The sequence below is a fragment of the Eretmochelys imbricata genome, chromosome 9 (genome assembly GCF_965152235.1).
Source record: "Eretmochelys imbricata isolate rEreImb1 chromosome 9, rEreImb1.hap1, whole genome shotgun sequence".
In the NCBI taxonomy this organism is placed as follows: Eukaryota; Metazoa; Chordata; order Testudines; family Cheloniidae; genus Eretmochelys; species Eretmochelys imbricata.
Window position 1 is genome coordinate 26,544,446 of NC_135580.1, and position 21,227 is coordinate 26,565,672.

The 21,227-nt window shown below is 38.0% G+C and overlaps 1 protein-coding gene across 21 annotated transcripts in view; it reads right to left on the reverse strand.

The window, feature by feature from the left end:
* MBNL1 (muscleblind like splicing regulator 1) overlaps positions 1-21,227 on the reverse strand; it is a 197,549-nt gene that overhangs the window by 15,346 nt on the left and 160,976 nt on the right. For 15 of the 21 annotated variants that reach the window (XM_077826805.1, XM_077826822.1, XM_077826825.1 and 12 more), the window contains 5 exons: positions 19,773-19,865; positions 12,431-12,631; positions 5,412-5,669; positions 4,126-4,179; positions 3,173-3,326 (listed from right to left, as the gene is read on the reverse strand). In XM_077826805.1, coding sequence (XP_077682931.1) covers positions 3,173-3,326; positions 4,126-4,179; positions 5,412-5,669; positions 12,431-12,631; positions 19,773-19,865 — 760 coding nt within the window. The remainder of the gene's footprint in view (positions 1-3,172; positions 3,327-4,125; positions 4,180-5,411; positions 5,670-12,430; positions 12,632-19,772; positions 19,866-21,227) is intronic. The other 6 variants (XM_077826816.1, XM_077826814.1, XM_077826813.1 and 3 more) reach the window with 3 other exon arrangements.

The following is a 21,227-nucleotide window of genomic DNA, read 5'->3' on the forward strand; positions in this document are numbered from 1 at the left end:
CAATTTCATGGTCATAGGATTTAAAAAATAATAAATGTAATGATTTCGGCTATTTAAATTCCATGGTGTTGTAACTGTAGGAGTCCTGACCCAAAAAGGAGTTGGAGAGGGGACGGGGGGGTTGCGGTTCTGATATCCTTACTTCTGCAGGCGGGGCGCTCAGCCACCAGCTGCCACTCTCCGGCTACCAACCGCCACTCTCCTGCCTCCACTGGAGGCAGCGCAGAAGTAAAGGTGGCAGTACTGTGGCCCCCCTAAAATAACCTTGCAACCCCCCCGCAACTCCCTTTTGGGTCAGGACCCCCAGTTTGAGAAAAGCTGGTCTCCCCATGAAATCTGTATAGTGTAGGGACAAAGCACACAAAAGACCAGATTTCACGGTGGGAGACCAGGCTTCACGGTCTGTGATGCGTTTTTCATGGCTGTGAATTTGGTAGGACCCTAATGCTTACAGCTGAATTCTCACAGGGAGCATTACCACTGCTCCTTATTAGTACCAACTCCTGACAAAAGGCCGGAAAGCAATAAGACCTTGGCCCCATCCTTTACACTGGCCAGGCCTGAGGGGAAGCATGTGCTGCACCTGTTTAAAGGGCAGCAGAGCCGCCACTCCAGCATGCACTTTCCAAAGCCTGCGAAGGCAGGTGTAGTTATCTGTGTGAGACACAAGGGATGTATGCTAAAATGCTCCAATCGCCCCTGCAGCAGACCCTGTCCCACAAGAGTCTGGGCATAGCTCTAACCATGGAGGACAGGGCTTGGAGGCACTTGGAGATTTAGGTACTAGATGTGTCCCCTTTTCTCCTCCATGCACCTTTCCATGCAAGGCAGCTAAATCTGAGCTCTAGAATGTGGAGGGGTCTCTAGGTATGTCTAGGTATGTTTGAAACACAAATCCAACATTGTTGCCAAAGATGAAATTCAGCCCAGATCAGAGGACCCATGTAAGGGCCTCCAGACCACATACACCCTTAATGTGCAAATCCTGGGGAGAGTCTTGCCTTCTGGGCCCTCTTCTCTCTGGTGAATTTCATCAAGACATTAAAAAAAACCCCACTCATTACTCTTTGGGGCCTGATCCTGAATGGTGCTGAGCCCCCTCGACTCCCATTAAAGGACTTAATGTTGAAATGTGGCAAGTGCCTTTTGGGAGGTGCCGGGCATCCTCAACTGCATGTGAAGTCAAGACAACAAGCCTGAGAACACCCAACACCTCTCAGGACTGGGACTGTTGTGTGAGCCTCCCAAAAATATGCTGTAAGTTCCCTTCCTGGTTCTGCTGGAAATTGATTGAAAAGTACTATTTCCACAGCTGTGCTGCTCTCACTAATGATAATGATGCACAAACAAGAATTAAACTAATTTAACTCCATAAAAACTGGGGGCCATAAAGAAAAGTGAAAAGTGTTATTTTAGTGGGAAATGTTGTTTTAAAGTTTCTGTGAAGGCATCAGATCAATGGAAAACTAAAATGGATGCTAGTCTGCCCCTTAACAGTAATTTTTAATTAAAAAAAATGAAAAACAGAATTGGTACAGTAGCCTGTGCAGGCTAAATCCTGAAACTACTAGCCTGTCCCCTCTGAATTCAGCATCCAGAGTCCCAATGGAGTTTCAATGAGTCCTGAAGTTCTTACTTAGGCCAAATGCCCACTGACTTCAATATGAAGTTGCCTGAGTAAGGTCCGAGAAAGGCCCCATGTAACTATTGACATTCCCTGTCAGTTATGTGATGCAAATTATAAATTTTATTTACACAAATGACATTAATGATCCCAATGGTAATGGGCCCGATTCTGTGGAGGCTGAAAGTGCCAAGGTGCCAAACCCCCATTGATTTAAGGGAAGCTGAGGGGCTCCTTACCAGAGATGCACAGCTCCAACCAAGATCAGGGGAGCTTTTAAAATATGTGAAGCCTGCAGGATGGACTGTGATGGTCTACTATGTAAATAAATTTTAAATGTCTCTTTTAAATATGTATATTAGAGGCCTGATCCAAAGACCATTGACTTTCCACTGATTTGCCTTTCCATTGACTTCAATGGGCTTTGAATCAGACCCTAGACGCCCAATGGGCTACAGTGGCTCTAGAGAAGTTATATCTCATGTCAAGCAGCTATTCCACATGTGTAAATTACATGTATACATGTTGATTGAATGACAGACCACACCACCAAAAATGGAATGGTAAAAGTCAATCATGCTGATGTGGCTGAAACACATGTCAAAAATGGTTAGGAAATGATTTTTCTGTTTCTGATAGGCAGTGTTCTCATTTTTGTTACCTACATTTTTTAAAATGCCAGTTCTCTGCAGTTAAAATTTGACTTTCACAATTTAACTAAAAAAGTTATAGCAGAGTTTTAAACAAACTGGAAATACGGATTTTTATGAAGCAAGTAGTGATACAAACTTCTTATAGATCCAGTCGTGCAGACTTTATGCAACAAAAATTGACTGCAGCGAGATTTCTTTAGAAGTAATGAGTGCAGGTTTGGGCTCTGAAACAATCAAACTAAAATATTAGATATCTTTTTATCACTCTTTACTAAAAGCAACTGAGGGTTCTATCTTGCTCACATTGAAACTAATGGAAAAATTTTGGTGTCTGATCCTCTGATTCCTTTTACAGTTACATCTTCCGTGTGCTTCCATATTAGTTTAGCTGTAATGCCATCTAACTGTGCATTTCATGATCACTAAGTAAAATTCAAAACCTCACCCTTTACAAACTGATATGGTTCAGAAGTACTGTTGCTAAATAAGTTAAGGCAAAGGGGTCTTACAGCAAAAAGGAGTAATACAAAAGAGCTCAACAGATGTGTAAAAAAGTATTAATTAGGAAAAAAGAAAGAAGAGAACAGATTTAAGAATCTGTTTTGAAATAATAGATCATGTGCTTCCAAAATATTGATTTTCACATTAGATTGGAGAACATCTACCCAGCTTCCAAGACAAGCATACACAGAAACAGCATTCTATATGATCCCTACCTGATCCTTAACACCTTAATTCCTAGACTTCCTTTCCTCAGTCTAAGCAAAAAATATCCTACTACAACTGTGCATATATCAATGACTATCAATACAGATACCTGCAGAAGTGTATTACAAATGCTGAATACAAATTTCATAGCATACTTTGCTCTACAAAAAACTAAAGAAATACTTACCTGGTGGGAGGAAGGCTGTATGCTGTTGTAACTGCATGTTGGCAAGAGCTTGTTGGTACTGGAAAATACCAGTATTAAAGACTGCGGTGGCACCATTGGTTTTTTCAAGCGCAGGCCTCTTTGGTAATGGGGGAAGTACAGCTTGAGGAATTCCCTGAACGGTGGACGAGTATAAAAAAATAAAGTCCAATCCAAAAAAAAAGGAAAAAAGAAAAAGAAAAATCAGTAGAAGGCAAAAAAGAGGCAGGCAGCACCATGTTTATCCATGAGCAAGCAAGCACCAGAGCAGACTGAACTACCAGGTAAAAAGGCAAGGTGACAGCTTTAAAAGGACGCATTACTTTAGTTTAACCATCAAGTAATGTAAGTAAATGTATTGGAGCTCTATGTTATAATAATGTGCTAAAATACTGTATAAAGCTTCAGGTTTTCCGTAAGAAGCAACAATATTGGGAAAAAAGAAAGCTGCACTGCTAGCTCCATGAGGATTGACAAATAAAAGCAATGTTAATAGTAATCTCACAGAGTGAATGAAACAAGATAATATTAAAAATTATACCCACAGTTCCCAAAGTCTAACTAGACATGCAAAAATGTACCAAAGCATGCTGGTACTTTAACATTGCATTACAAATGTTAAATCTACGTAAGAATATTGCTAAGCCATGCCAAGCAAACAGATACATAAAAATACAGTAATAAATACAATTTTAATGTCCTCAAAGTACTTCATTTACAACAGTCTAAAAGGTGGTCAAACTGAATGTGGGCTGCTGCGCTTTAGGAACATTTGTTTGGCATATACATTTATGTGTATATTGTATTCTTTCCCACTAATTGGAACAGGAAACCACACTCAGTTTTCCATTGTATTTAAATTTTTACAAATTAATAAAAAAAGTGTATCTACAATAAAGCTACATGCCAAGCTAAAAGGTGAAAGGTCATAGTACCAGGTCAAAGGTTGCCTCGAGGGGTCGCTTCAGTGATTTGACAGCCGACTGAGTCTTAATTAGCAGGCAGCGAGCACATGATGGCAATGGGCCAGTGGGGTTCAAGCGCATTAACATAAACAGCAAGCAGAGGTGCATCATGGGGGCAGCAGTGCATTTTTGGGTAGGTGAGAAAAAACAAATAAAAAACAAATCATCGGAATGCCATATACAACGAATAACAAGACTAAGCATGCACAATAAAGGCACTACTAAGTTGTTATTGTGAGGATACAACCTCTATGTAGTTAATTACAAACAAGATAATCTAACAGAAAAGAGTGAAAGGCGAGAGAAAGAGAGTCTGCCTTCTGTATTTTTGCTCAAGTATCCATAAACAAACATAGAAAAAGGCCTCTCTCATGTTTATTGTACTATGCTATGGATAGCAAACCATGTGTTACATGAAGTAGTATTTTAATGGTCACATCATGTAGTTATGTAAAAATGTAGGACAATATTAACAGCTAAGCAAAGAACAAAGACTGGACCCATTAAAATCAGTTTTAGATCACGTTAAAAATTTACTTTAAGAATACATTTTAGCAAATAGCCTGTTTGTACTCATTTCTAATACCTTCAAATGTGCTGTAGTTTTCCTACTCCATGTAATTGCCATATTCAAGCATCCCTAGTTGTGCAATTATTCATCCACACCATAATATTTAAGATGAACAAAATATGATTAAATCTCCCTCAAATAATGTTACAGTCTATTTGCTTGAAAACCTACTCTTAAGAAGTTTCAGATCTTATTTTTTAAATTAAGTAATTTTTAAGCATATTACTGGTGATACAAAAAACCTCCAAGATTAAAGAAGAGGAAAACAAAGTTTAGTGTAGAAACAGGAATACCATTAATGGTAATTTAGATGGATATACTTAAAGACAGAAATAACGATCCCTATAAATGGAGATTTATAGCAATACACTCACACACACACTATCTATATCTATCTATATAAATAGATAGATACATATTTTGAGTCTACATATAAGTACACACATGTATGTATACATACACACACACGCGCACACCCCCCTGTATACATCGGCTGCCAAAAATTAGTAAAATATTTTAAGTCTGAAACTATTTAAGAGTAGATCTGGCTGTAAATGCTGTAAAAGCTCATTACACTGTGTAGTGAATGGGATACCTGAACAAACATATCTTCAGCAAGAATAGTTAATAAATTAATCATTTTTTATCATCAATGTTACATTTTGAAGGTGTTTTCTGGACTCACCATGGCAGCTGCAGTAGCTGCTGCTTGGGCAGCTGCAGCTTGGTTGACCTGGTACTGGGCAGCCTTGATCTTGGCTTGCAAATGTGCAGGAGGGTGAAAATATTTGCACTTTTCCCGTGAACACCTCCCTTTGATGTAATCCATGCAGACAGTAACTGTGTTGTCGTTGGTATCGATCATTGCACTGTCAGCAGGATGAGCAAACCGGCAATCATTTTCTCCTCTATTACAATTGCCACGCTGATACTCTCGACATACCTGCAGCATCATTAAATGAAAACCAGTTCATGTGCCTGGATATCACACAACATTGTTGACTTGAGAAAAGTGATCACAGAGAAGGTGTAAAATATAGTCAGCATTTTCAGGGAACTCTTTCAAAAACAAAAACTGGTAGTGCAAAAGGGCCTTAAAGTTTGGCATCTTGAACTCACTTTACAGATTCCTTTTTACTGCCAATCTGGTATAAAAGAGTAAAGGTGAATCAAGCCCAGAGAGTCCAAATCCATTGATTTCTATAATTGGCTACATTTGGTCCAATTCATCAACGTGTACTAGTTTTGAAAAAATGGGTTTATGATGTTAATCCTGAATGATAATTGAAACAATAAGCCAAGGTCAAAACTACTTCACTGTCAAATACATTTCTAAAGCGAACTATTTGTTAAGAATTGCCTTATTAAGCTAAATATGGTACAATTATTGTCAAAATGACCTTCCTAATCCTTTGAGATCAATCCCATGAGCTACATTTTTGGCTTCAATGCATTACATACTTTTACCTCTATCATTTATAAATATTTATATAGAGGTATGTCAGCCATGAGCATCAACAGAAATACAGCATTTAATGCATTCTCTCAGCTATTCCATCCTTTTAACACAAGAGGGCAACCAAAAACACACAACAACCCACCGTCTGATTTTTCTGAACCTCCCTCTTGTTCCACAGTCTGCCAGCTAAACAACCCCTGGGGTGCGATTAAGAGTAGGTAGGTAACCCTTAGGAAAACAATACAGGTGCAGCCAAGCAGTCAGAGGTCTCGCTGGCGTGTGTTTATGTTGCACAATCAAAACAAAAGCTTAAAGAATCAGAAATCCAGATATTCCTTTTGGCAGAGGAGAACAGCCACCCTACCTAGTTGGTCCAATTACAAAAACTTCCACTGGATGCCAGAAACTACGAAAATCTTTCATTGGATGTACAACCCCCACTAATAGAACAGTAACTTCTGTAAATGGTAACCCCCCTCTCATTTATTGCATCAAAACATTGGGCTTATTTCTCAGTAACTTTGCAAATCCTAAATTTAAGGGAACTACATTCAAACTTTAGTTTTATTGTCAGCTCTTTACAAATCATGACCAATAATAATCACAGCAATGAGTTTTACATACTAACTTCCAACAGCCTTTAGAAAATGCAAAGGTTGCACACTGAACAAAACTAACATAACAGATAGAATTTTCTTTACAATGAGTTTGGAACATTTGCTTTTCCTCAGGAAGTCTGGTTCTGAACTTTACAACAACCCAAATAGTGTTCTTTGGTTTTCATCTACACTAGCTCTCCAGATACACTTCAATTCACTGTACTCCTTAAAACCCCAATTAGATGTCATCTAAGACTCCTATCTACAGTTCATGAAACTGAGCAAGAGGCTCTATTCGAGGGCGATAGCAGCACTATTGTGAGTTTGCCAGCTTGGAGCATACATTTTATCTGGCCATTGTCTCAGACGTATTTGGAAAGTCCTCCATTTGGTGGCAGACTTGCCATCAGTGCATCTCGCATATTTTTATAGTCAAGGCCACAAATGAGACTCTCTTTATCTTTATGTTCATATTTAGGCAGTTATTCTACCGAAGTGATGATGTCAGGCCATATCTAATAGTTTCCCTTTGTTTGCTTCTTTATACTGAGTAGCGACTTTACAAACCTACTGCACATTTTACATGTAAAAAAATCTGTATTTTTCCACTTTGATCTCCCAGGTACCTATGCCCTTAAAATCTACAATGATCTCTGGGTTACATTTTTCTGGTAATAAAAAACACTGTGTCATGAGAAAATTCTCTCTCTTTCTCAGATAAGAAGCAGTGGCTCAAGGGAGCCCGATGTATCAATTCAGCCAGATCTGCAATGTTTGGATAAAATTTAAAATGATCCACACTGAAACCAAACAAACTTTTCTGAAATTCAGAAAAGTTCAGTCAACCCGTTCCTTATTTTTTCCTTTTCTGTTTCATGTTCTTTTCTACTTTGTGATTTCTGCCAGGATCAGAAGTAGAAATACAGAGAGGGGCAGCTTCTACTCAAGGTATTTTCAGCTAAATGTATGGTATACTGGAAATCTCCTGGGAAAGTTTAATCTCATGAAATCTCCATCTTGATTTCCAGATTGACTGGTATGGTTAAATCTAGCTAAACATCCAAACTTCTGCATGATTAGCTGAACCAAACACAACCTTCAAAACATTTCAAGTTGATCCTTTTACTAGTAACAATCATCCGCTTTATTGCAGGGATATTCACATTGATTCAAGGGCTCCCATGAATTGCACAGCATACAGTTGTGTTTTAGATTTGTCTTAAAACCAGATAGTTTTAATTTCCTTTGATGAATGTAGTCAAAGTAATAAAAGCTTTTAGTTATAGAACAGCCTTAATTTAAGCTTCCCAGAGCATGTGTGTTAACTTAATGAACAATGTAGTATATTACTTCTGAAAATATATTTTTAAAATTGAAAACAGAACAAATAATGTTCAAGTTCTGACACTAAAATCCCATCTGTTTTTTTTTACTGGACAATGCCAAGGGCAGAGAGCTAAGCCACGAACCACTCTATAATCATATAATTTCAAATGATATTAAATGATAGTAAGAAATTCACTTAAAGAACAACCAGTACATGCCGTACAGATAAAGCACCTTTTTTCACTGAGTAGGATCAAAGACATGTGAAGATTTACAAGTCAGGAGAGCATTTTTATAGTCAATAAGGTGCTAACTAGGAAAGATTTGCCTTGTGAGTGTTCACATTGCAAAAGCTAGATATTCTAGAAGCCAGACCAAAATAATTTCATGTCCTTACATTCTGCAAGAAGAATAAATCAGATTCTATAAGAATAGTTTCTGGTTTTGTGAAGGAGAGAAGGGAAGGTCAGTATATAATTGTAGAGAAACCACTAAGTGAACTCAGATATAGTCTGAATCACAGTCAAAACAAAACAAAAATATCCAAAGATGGGAAGCACCTGGATAAAAAAAGAACACTGTCCTGAAATATCTCAACAAATCCACCGGAAAGACAGAAAACTGGCTTAACTAGCAGACTGACTGTTTGCTTTCAGGAGCAGTGAAAATAGCAGAGGTAGAAGAATTACTAGCAATCCTATTTCCCATTTAACACAAATAGCTAGTCTCCTTTGTACAGATGGCTCCCTGAGTCCAACCGAACAAAGTGTGGCATATCAGACTTGTCTAATGAGTCTGAGAAGGCAGGGACACCTCCAGGCATTTCTCCTCCATTCTGCTCTCTCATTCTGAACTTCACCACATCTCTCCACTCAGATCAACGCAGCAGTAGCTCCACTGCAAGCAGACAGCACAAAAACTCTTAATGACAGGTTTCAGAGTAGCAGCCGTGTTAGTCTGTATCCGCAAAAAAAGAAAAGGAGGACTTGTGCCACCTTAGAGACTAACCAATTTATTTGAGTATAAGCTTTCGTGAGCTACAGCTTTCTTCATTGGATGCAAGTGAGCTGTACCTCACGAAAGCTTATGCTCAAATACATTTGTTAGTCTCTAAGGTGCCACAAGTCCTCCTTTTCTTTTTGTAAAAAACTCTTAAGTGTCTCTGGGCTGATTTAATACAGACACATAACTAGGGGCTTGTTCGCACAAGAAAATTGTAGCAATTTAACTAAATCAGTGTAAAAACTATTTAGTTAAATTGATTTAGCCAACACCCTTATGTTCACTTATTTCACTCTTATTTCACTTTAGCAAAAGCTGGTAAGGAATTTACTTCCACTAAATTGAGCATATAAAAACTAAATGCTTTGCTGGAGCAGGCTGTAATGTTGTTATTTGTAACAGACAGCAAAGGTGGAGAAGAGTCTGTGAACAGTAAGGCAGACAGTAGATTTGAAGCGAGGGGTGGAGGATTATTTCTTCCAAGCTCCACGGGCAGGGAATGAGTGGGCATCTGTGAAGAACTGAGCAGGGACAGAGGTAAAAGCTCTGGTTCAAATGGCCATTGTTTCAGAACAGGATTCTCCTGTTTTGTGCCACTGAATATGGGGGATGTGGCTGAAATGTGAGTAATCCATGCGACTGTCTAGGGTTCCTTAGAGGGCTCCCTGAAACATCAACATTCATGTAACTTTTAAGAAGCACCATCAATACGGTGGTGTTACTTCACAAGTGAATGTTATCAGAGAGAAAGAAGCTCTGCTCTCTCCTCCATTTGTAAAAGTTTTCTCAGGTCAAAGTGAAGACCTATCCAGGACAAGTCCTCAAACAATTAATATTTTCCATCAGAAAACTTGTGACAAATGAGAAATTTCTTAAGCCCCAATGCCTATTTCCAGGGGTTTGTAACTTGGCCGTAACTTTTCTTTCCTTTTCTTTTTTTTCCATCCAAAGTTCAAAGGAAACCTGCTTGGCCATTTTTTAAAGTTTATTGCTTTCAGATGCTTTCTGGGGCTTTTTAAATTTTGAAAATGGCTCTTAGTTCAGACTGAGGTTAGTGTCGTTGGGTGTTCTGGGAGGAGAACAGTCCTCTGTTGTAGAAGAATTTGGTTTGTCACTTTGCTAATGTTTTTAAACAAAAATGGCATAAGAACTGTAACAAACACATTCTGACCAAAAGCTCCATTTTGAAGATCCGCTGACTTTAGCTCCAAATTTCAGCAGCTTCCGAAATGTTATGGGTCACATTGTACCATTAAGGCACCATGCCTTCTGGAACTTCCTGAATGTGAAAAGAGTGCAGCATGCTTATGACACAACCAAGTAGATCAGCAGATCTTAGCCAGCACTCTGAAGGAGATTCCACAATAATTCTCACAGTAGCACTCTCTTATCTGAGATTCATTTTAGATTCCTGCATTGTTTATTTATCTATCTTCATTGGTCTTAATTCATCCCTGGCAAGTATACACTATGATTAAAAGTCATCAAAAGAAAGCCTTCCTTGATGTTTTGGAAGTAACAGAAGAGTCAACATTGCATGAATAGGTCTAAAATTGCTACACCAGTTATCTGGCTGGGTTTCTGAAAGCTCTCCCCCCGCTTAAAAAAAAAAGAAAAAAAAAAGAAATAAGCCTCCAAAAAGGGAAGTGAAGTGATCTTTCAAAAGAGGAAACTGTGGTGATCTAAACTCTTATTATAGTTCAGACAGGCTTGGGAAACATTCAGAGCGTGATGACACTCCGGATGATATTCTACATTGCTTCTAACTTGCAACTTTCTACATTGCAATTTGGCAATCATGAGATGAGTTTGGGGAAGGGAATTAATTTCCATATAAGGAGACAGATCTCCTCCAGATGCAGGTCCCAAACATGGCAGAAAATCACAAAAGTTATGAATTCCCTTATTTTAAAATGTTTGGAATGGCAATACATCATTTTTACCTCTCACATTTTTTCCAAGTACTGTTGTTGAAGGGCCAGATTCAAAACTGGTCTAAATTGATTTAGAGCAGCTGAGGCTCTACTCCCCAAATTTTAACTTACATGAACATCAGTCTCTCTTAATTTAAAGAATATTACCTGTGTGATTAAAGATCTATCATGTGATTAAGGGTTTGCAGGACTGGGAGTTACAGATTTATTTTTCTATCTGTAAGATAATATAGAGATTGGTACTAAAAAGTTCTCATTTGTCAAAGTTACTGCACAACATAGGAAAGAATTGGGATTACAGATATTATTGTGTGCTAACTATGGCTAAATGTTGCCTTTTTAGGGTGGGACCACAATATCTGAATACCCTATTAAAAGCATGAAACAGAACAACAAAGCAAATGATATGTTGCTAACATGGTCTTTTAACCTTTCTAAACATTTAATTATAAATATCAAGTCTGTGCAATTTGGGATTATAAACACCAGCCTGCAGACTATGCTGATAACTACAGTTAAGAGGAAAGCCATCTTTCAGCATATTTTGACAGTCTGCAGCACAGTGCTGGCTCAGGGCCTATGTCGCCACAGACATCATAAGGTGTTGAAAACACTGTCAGGCATTTCAGATAAGAAAAGATTCAGGGCAAGGGAGAAGAACAGCTACAGAGAACTAGAATTTATTAGGGCTGTAGCAAAAGATAAACAGGAGGCCTCTGAGGGAATTCAAGCAGCATATACACCCAGAATGGAAATAAGCTAGCAACTGAAGAAGATCTCTTATACAGGTAGCTAAAGTATCATTATACCAAGTCCTGACTATCAATATCTATCCATCACACCCATTAACATAGTTCTTAGGTGCTGCTATTCTTGTGTTTGGTTTAGCAAATCTTAAAAGGTTTCAGTGGTACCTATTTGCTTTTGTGTTAGTGAGAAAAGTGTATGTGTTATTAAGTGATTGCATGAAGGTCATGTCACATTCTGTTCAGAGGCTTTTATCAAGACATCGTATTAACCATCTGGATCAGAAGCATGCGCAGGGATTTAAATTTGACCCTTTTAGAGGAGCACGTTCTGTGACTGCACTGAGGCCCAGGGCTGGAGGAGCTAGCTGTCAGTTCCTGCCACAGCCCAGGATCTGGAGCTTGCTTCCCCCCGCTGCGGCCCCAGGGCCTGGAGGAGCTCGCTCTCCCCCTCCCCCACCACAGTCCCAGGGCCTCCCTGCTTGCCCCAGCGCACCCTCCCCCACCCGGCCTTGTGCACACCCCTGGTCTGGATTGTAATTTATGTGCTGTTAGTTTCCTTCACAAGCACAGAACTGAAGATGCAGGAGACTAATGCATAAGATTAATAATAGGAAATAAAGCATATTACTTCCTACCTCCAGCCTGTCCGTCCTCATTAATTTCTGTGCAGCAGCAGCAGCAGCTGCAGGAACCGGGACACCAGGATTCCCTGCAACCAGCATCGGTGCAGTTGGTAGGATCTCTGCTGGGACCAAGCCTGGGGAGACAGGCCCCAGGTAGGGATTAAAGGCTGCTGATGCATTGGTGGCTAAACTTGGTGCAACTGAAAACATTGGCTGGAAAAAAAAAGAAGAAACAACTCTTTAATGTTTATACTAGTCAGTATATTAAGTTCTACCATATACTCTAAAGTGGCTGGTTCTAGATGTCTTTTTACCCATGATAGCAGTGTATTTTTGCTATTAATACAAACAAAACATTTGTTCTAGCTAAGAAATATACAGCAAATATATGGAATCTTAATACACTCATTTAGTAAAAATTCCATTAAGATGGAATTCAATTTTAAGACTCCACTCATTTTTTTCTATAAATGGTCATTCCAACATGCATATGACATGTTGCAGTAGTATGACTGACCTTCGACTATCACCCCTTCATTTGCCCAGCCACAAGTCAGCACTTCCACATGGCCGTGTAAGAAAAGCATCTTACAACTGTGATATCAGATACCGTCATGTGCAGGTTTGAAGTGTGTACAAACAACCACAAATGAGAAAGGAATCTCAGTGGGTGAGAAAAGGCATCCTTCCATTCAGTCATTGTTAAACAGCACAGACATAGATTCTCCTTTTATTTTCTCAACTGTAAATAAGTACTGAGGCAGTGGAATTACACCAGTGTAAAAGAGGTCCAAGATCAGAATATAACAGCAACAACAATAATTCTTTTTGGTAAAACTAAACAGGTTGCCCATCCAGACATTCCGTATGAAACAAACAATCTCACTGCCCTGGATACTGAAGCCAACAACTGAAGCCTTTATAGGCTCCTTCAAGTTCATCTGTCACGAGAGAACTTAAAAAGGTCCAGAAGCGCAACGAAGACTATAAGACCAAATTCTGTGCTGTTACACTGGTGTAAAACTGAAGTAACTCTACTGCTTCACTGAATTTAATGGAATTGCTCCATCAGTATAACTGACAGGAGAATTTAACCCAGAGTCCGTACTTTTGATATCTGAGTAGAATAGCTGGTAAACGCACCATGAAAGCTCTCTTCAAACCTGTCCTCTTAGACTACAAATGAATATGTACCTAAAAGCCTAAAGGATCTCCCTTTCTCTTTCTCGACTGTTTTCTCTTAGCCAGGCATGCTACACAAGGATATGTTTTTGTATTCTCTAAGAAGTCACTCAATTGCTTAGCAAGCCTGGAGCTAAAAATATCAGAAAAGGGCACAATATTTACAAAGATCGTTTACAAAGCATTGTGGTGTAAACTGGGAGTAAATCCCAGTGTCTGGATCTTCATCAATGTCAATGAGAAGAGAATCAGGCAAATTTAGTGTAAGTAGCAGCATATTAATTACATTTTGACAAATTCCATCTAATGTACAATGTACTTTCATTAAATATACTGTTAGTAGATGGATAAATTAGTACGAGAGATCAAGCAACAAAACCGGCCAGTTAGTGCTGTGACTATATGGATAGCAATGTATGGCTAGAAGAGTCCCTCCTTCAGCTCAATATACCAACTATAGGGTAAATAATATTTTTTTCTATTCGTTTTCTATTTAGATAATTAGGAATAAACTGCAGGCTTTAGATCACTGCAACGAGAAGTGTAGCAGCTTTTACAAAAGCAGCCTCAAATCATTCTGAACCTTGTCTTACAGGTATTTTGCAAAGTGCTGTATACATTTGTTGTATCAGATTAATAATTAATTACACTGACCCAGCCTGAGGTCCCTTTGCACTCTTGTGGTGCAAAGGTGACTTCAAGCTGCGACAAGCAGGCAGCACAGCATTTCCCCTGGACTGGGGAATTCGCAGGTGGTGTGTAAATCCAGCTCTATACATTAAGAGCAATTCTCAGACAGTGCAGGGGCCGCAGAGAACCATTAAGAGTAGGCATAACTTACAGCACCCGTGAGACTGCTCTCAGTTACACCAAGGCTAAATTATCTCTTAGCTGACCTCATGATGAAGTAGGGTAAAGATGGTATTAAGCCACCTTTGCTACCTAGATGAGCTGAAGGCATTTCTGTTACACCTGAGAACTGCACACACAGAAGATTATATATATAAATTATCATGCAAAGAGATATTTGTCCATTTTTGTACTCTAAAAACTAATTCTAACATCTAATTTTCTCCAAAGAGTTCTCCAAAGAATAAGTTTGTATTACTTATAATAACTATTTTCTCCAGGTCCCAGAGATTTCAGTTTATTCATTTCTTTCTACCACAATATTTCCATAAACTTTATGTGTAGTTAATATAGGAAATATATCCAACAAAACCTGGTACTAATTGTTTCTGATTAAACTAGGTAAATAAACTATGATGCAGTTGATCAACATACACAGTATCTGATAGTATGATACAGAAACAAGGTAAAAATATACAAACCATAACTTCTTTGAAAAAGTTCACATTTTGTAACTGTGCCATAATAAATGGAAATAAAATATTAATTCACATTCTGTAATTAAACAAACTGAGGGAAGGGGATACAGGGTAGAGGCAAAATATTTCTAAATGCTTCACAACAAGTCAAGGAAACTCCTTGGGTTCCCACAAAGCTCCAGCTTCAATTGCTCAGAACATTTCATTAAATCCTTTATACAAGGATTTACTGCAATCCAGAGTAAGTCAGAAGAGGGGTTTGTGGGCAAGGAGGTTATATAGTTTGTTAGAGCAGAGGAATGGGAGTTGGGACTCCCATATTTTATTTCCATCTCTTCTACTGACTCATCGTGTGCTATTGGGGAAGCCACTGGTTTACCAAGATATGCCTTAATTTTCTCATCTGTAAAGTGTACATAATACTATGCAGTGGTGTTGTAGCCATGTTGGTCTCAGGATATTAGAGAGAGAAGGTGTGTGAGGTAATAGCATTTACTGGACCAACTTCTGTTGGTGAAAGAAAAGCTTTTGAGCTTACACAGAGCTCTTCCTTCATTGTCTGCGGTTTGTGTTGCACTGAAACACTTTGACACAGAGTACTATGGACTGGTCACGAAATAATGTAAAATCATAAATATTATATAAAAATAAAAAAAAATTAGAATAAAAAAACCTGAAATTTTGAAATTATTCAAAATGAAAATTTTCCCCAAAGTTTCTTTTTATTTTGAAATTTTGTTCTATGGGAATTTTCATCACAATAGACACTTTTTTTCAAAATATTTTTGTATGATGAAAATGGCATTTTTCAGTGAAAAAACATTTCAAAAAAAAATTTCCAACCGGCTCCACCCACAATGATTAATTGCTCTCATTACATATCCCATAAATCTTAATGATCTCGTACATTAAAAGCAAACAATAAATACATGAAGGTTTACAGTGAACAAGGAAAACAGGAAGACCTTGATTTTCAGACAGAACTGGGCCTCTCCCTTTATGCATCTAATTTTGTGGCTTCAAACAGCAATTTTACCCAGATATCTAAACACCTGATTGTGCCTATATGTCATGTAGATGGATATTATGAGCAACAGAAACTGTTCATACAAACAAAAGCAGGGACAAAATATTTCCTGCAACTATTTGCACAACATGTTTCAAAATCTGGCAATGATCGCACAGCACCTCAAGCTGGGGGGGCCTTGTCTAGCCTGTCAGGGGAAGGTGTGTACCTCTTTAAGGGTAGAGGCATGGAAGTTGCTGCAGACACAGATCAGGTCAGCATGAGGATGCTGACTCATCTCCTTCCCCCCTCCCCCGGCCCCCAGGGGGCTGGAAGAGCAGGGAAAGTACACAGGTGCAAGCTGGGAGGGCTTGTACAGAAGGAATACAGTGATCAGATAAATGACTTGGTAAGGGATTTAAAGGGAGGTATTTGTTAAAGGAACGGAAACATTGGGGGTTCTGGGCTCCTATGACTGCAATAGTAGGGAGCCAGCCACCCCTCCAGTACAGACCATCTCTTCACCCTCAATTAAGGTGTGGGGGAGGATAAGGTCATAGCAGCTGGTTGGCTGGGGAGCAGGATGGACAGGGAGGGTGGGCGGACAGAAGCCCCTAGGTAGCTATTGAAATGATCATGGAGTTATCTGCACTGTACACTTTTATCTATCGGGTACCCCCAGACAGTTAATAATAAAGTTGAAGCCTAATTAAATCACATCCAGTGTCTCCTACTCTCCTTCTGGTGAAGCCGGATAATGAGGCTGCCTTAACATTGTATGAATAACCTTTACTTTGGAAATTTCATGACTTTTGAGAGCTTAATTTTTCTAACGTTGGTATTTAGTTATTTCTATTTTTTCATCTTTACATTTAATTTCCTTGGCGCCTCAAAGCAAAAATAAATAAATAAAACATAGAACTATTTGACTTAAATTTGTTTATGCCAATAAATTCCAGGATCTGTAGGTACGATAAACTCATTTGTAATCCAACACGCTCCAATACAGCTGCCTGCAACTGACTGGGTTCCTTGAACGCTATTCAGATTGCAAATGTTACAGGCTTTAGTACAATGTCCCTTAATAAACATGTCTTTAACCCATGTTAACAAAGAGTTCAGAAAACTTCTAGTATACACATACAAAATTGCCAGTTTTGATCAAAACACATATGAAATGTGTTCTCAAGCTCATATAATTCAAAATTGGCTGAACTGGCTCACTTTTCAACACAAAAACAAAAGACAAATCAAAAAAACCCCCAACACCTCCGCACTGAAACCAAACATGGCAATTTTCATAAAAAAGGAATCTGAGAAAGTTATGAGAAAGAAAACCTATAATATAGCTTTCAGTAGCTACTACCTGTGCCTGCAATATTAAGTTATTACTTTAACAACAAAAAGGGGATTTCTTTAATCAACAAGCCACCAAAAGTAAAGGTGCTGGCTGGCACACTCTGCTGAGAACTTCCCTTGTGGCTACATCAGTGAGAGAGAGGTCCAAGAACCAAACTTCACACTGTTTCAAAGCTTAGAATAAATTCCCAGGCAGCTTTATGGAATGCACCGTTGCCTGACAATTATAGTCAAATCAAGGGACACAACTTTCTGGCAGTGTATAAGCAGTGGACCCTCAAGTGACTGAGAAAAGCCACACACACTGGATCAGGGTGTTTGCAGCACAAACTTGCTCCCATTGAAACTTCACTGGAAGCAAAATTTGTGCCCAGCACTGGTAGCACTCATAGGCTAGAGGCTCTGCCTGGTTTACAAGCACAAATCAATAATTTAAGAATCTTAGGCAATCCTGATAAATACAAGGAGGATGCTCTGAGAAGGCTGAAAGAATTAGTATATTTCTGTGGGGTTTGCAGATGTGGTTCTTTCTGACTCTCCACTGTGTTGAGTCTTGTGTAGTCACATACTTTACCCATGTAGAATGTAAGCAAGTCAAAACAGCAGTGTTTTATACGTAGTTAGACTGTAAGTGCCTCAGGGCAAGGACTGTGTCATGTTATGTATTTGTACAGTGTCTATCAAAATGAGACCTCAATCCTGCCTGGAGCTTCTAGGCACTAATTGTAATAATATTTTTTATTCACTTTGCACAGATATGACTATCTGTAGTCATAACTATAACTATAATAAACTATATAAACTATAATTTTAGCTCCAGTTGCTGTAAATACTTATGCACATATTTAACTTTAAGCACATGAAATTGATGGGAATAAAGTTATATACTTTCTTAAGTGTTTACAGAATCAATTCATTTTCAATATTTTTGGCTATCGCAGTTTGTAAAATTCCAAAAAGATACCTTACTAGCAGTGGCCCCATCATCGAACATTTAGTTTATTATAAATTTTAATCTGAAGTTGTAAGAGCTCAAATTTTCAAATTAGTTTTATAAAACCTCAGCCTGATTTTAACCAATGATTTTTAAAAATCATGTGATATAAATGATTTACCTTGATTTAAATCTCTTCACTTTGGGGAAACTGACTATATCAGAGGATATAGATTATACATAAAGGCTGACAAAAGAATGAAGTAAATAAACTGAAAAAGAGAGAGAGAATGTTTTTCCTCTAATCTCTTCCAGTTATAGTATTCACAGCCATTACTGGTATCAAAAATAATTAAAAACATTTGTCAAACAGAAGTATGGTTTTTGAATTGATCCTATCACTTTACTTCCTCACTTCAGGTTCTTCGCTAAGTTAGTTGATTTCACTTTTGTTAAATCATATGTTATTGATTTTTAGTAAACAGAACACAAGGCAACAAGACTGTAACAAGAGTCAAATGCGATCATATATATTTTTCCTACAATACTCTGTAATAACATCGGTTTCAATTATGCTCAGGAAACCATTAAACAATTTTAGGGCCAGATTATTAGAGTGGCATCCATTTGCAGACAATATCGCTGGTGCACCAAAACCCCCTATTGTACATGCACATATTGAATGCACATGGCCTTTGAAAAAATAAATTCTATTGTTTTTGCACTCAAGTGATTACATATAAAAATTGCACATGTAAGAGTTTTGTCCCTTAATATAAAGGGCTTTTTGGAACATAAACAGACGCCTTTGTGCTATGGGTTAAAATACATTGATCCAAATTCTGCTCCCGATTTGGGACTGCATGGATGTAAGAAAAGGCAGAATTTGACCTACCAACTTTAATATTAAAGTAAATGTTACTTCCATTTGTTTATCTTGCAGAAAATTATTGTTCTAGTATTGTTTTAAAATAGAAATGTCATTGCAGCTTAGCTATAGCATCTATATATTAGTATGCGCAAAGCAAAGGACAAGTGGAAGCTATGTTTGGTTATACTGCATTATACAAATAAATTATGTGTTATGGACAATATTTTTCCAAAGCACCCTCCTAAACTTGCACAGCCAAGTTCTTGCATGGTCCAAAACTTGGATTTGCACAAATACATCTATGGTTTTGGATGTTCAAAAACTTGGATGACCAGTTTGGGGCTATTTTGAATATACAACCCAGAAGACATATTCTACATTTGAGCTATTTGACTGGTACAAAGAATGGAATTATTTCATATAAGAAAGCAGGCAAAAGTCAGGGGGCACCAACTCACAGGTTGAGGCCTTTGGTAGGCCACATTGTAGAGTACTGTCTGGGTTATACTTTGATAACATTATATCATCTCCACTGTTAGTATGGTACCTTAACATTCTGGAGTTAGTATGCTGTTATCAGTCTACTGAATTTCCTTGCTTTAACTAGTACTACTTTTAATTTGAAGAAAGGCCTATCACAACACAGCAAAAATTAAAATGTAATATTTTCTCACCTTGAACGTATGGTATTGATAATTGGTATCAATGTCGATGTAATATGGAGATCCCTCCCCCCCTCTTTTTTGGAATGACTGAGGCATATAGTTCTATGAGAGAATAATAATTGTATTGAGTTAACTAATTAAAATATGTTTAAAAGATTACTGATATTTTTAAACCCAGCAAGCGTGGGACCTTGCAACTGTTTTACACAACTATGATAATTCTTGCTACTGCTCTGATTTTTGCAATCTCTACTTTTACATTTAGGAATTTTAAATTATTACTACATTATTTTAAAATAAAAACCAAGTTAAAAAGACAAATCACAAATTATTAATGCAGTCTGCGAGGCAAGCAGGCAAGAGGAAGGTATCCAAGGGTGAATTCTATTTCATCAAGTTACCCACAACGAAGACAGGATGCTTGGGGAACAAACAGGGGAAAGTGCAGATGTAGGGTTTTCCATCCATTCACTTCTCATAGGCTATCACTTTACCTCCCTTCATCCCCTATATATGAAATAAAAGAACTCCTGCAACTGGCAGTGCAGTGGACTGCCTTGTGTACTTTTTTGCATAGAATACACCAGTCCTGTTCATCTTTACTGGTGCCCTCCAGTAATTGAGTTAGTGGCTTGGACCTGAAGGATTGGGGGCCAAATTTATTCTCAGTTTAACTCAACTGACTTCAGTGGAATTAAATCAGTGATGTGTCCTGCACTGTGTGTTCAGCTCTCAACTGCGTACGTATATAATTGGCTGATGACAGTCATATTTATAAACACTGAGGCTGTGGATCATTGCAGCAATATAAACTAACTCATCCCCTTGGAGACCAGCTTATGGGATACACTGCCATGTGCATATTAAGCAAGGTATCAGAAAAGTAGGACAGGCAATATATATTAATGATTAGGTCATGTTGTAACCAGAAAACAGATTTCTGATAGGTTTTCCTGATTATTCCCATTTTTAAAAATGGGATTAATTTACTGATCCTTCTGCCTGACAAGCCTGATGTGTTGACCTGGCGTATCAAATTTACATTAAACACACAGGTCTAACTGACAGCTTTGAACTTTGTCTAACAGTGCACTGTGAAAATGTAATAATTTTAAAATTCCTATAGCATGTGAACTGTGCAAACGAAATCTATTTTGCTGGCACTCTGGATGGACATACATTTTTTCAAATTAAAATTAATATAATTAAATCAACAAAACAAGAATAATATTATTCCAAGTACAGTTCAAACAAGGTAAAATAAAGCACTATAAATGGTTACAGAAAAGCACTTTATTGTATTTGATTTCTCCATCATTTAGAGGTTGATGCCAAATTTTACTGGCATCTTACTAGATATCTGATACTGGATATCTTACAGCATCAGTCTTAGTCTATTTGCCATAACTTGTTTTATAATTATCAGTGGCTCTTCACTATGTTGCCCTGTTGATAAGTAAGAGT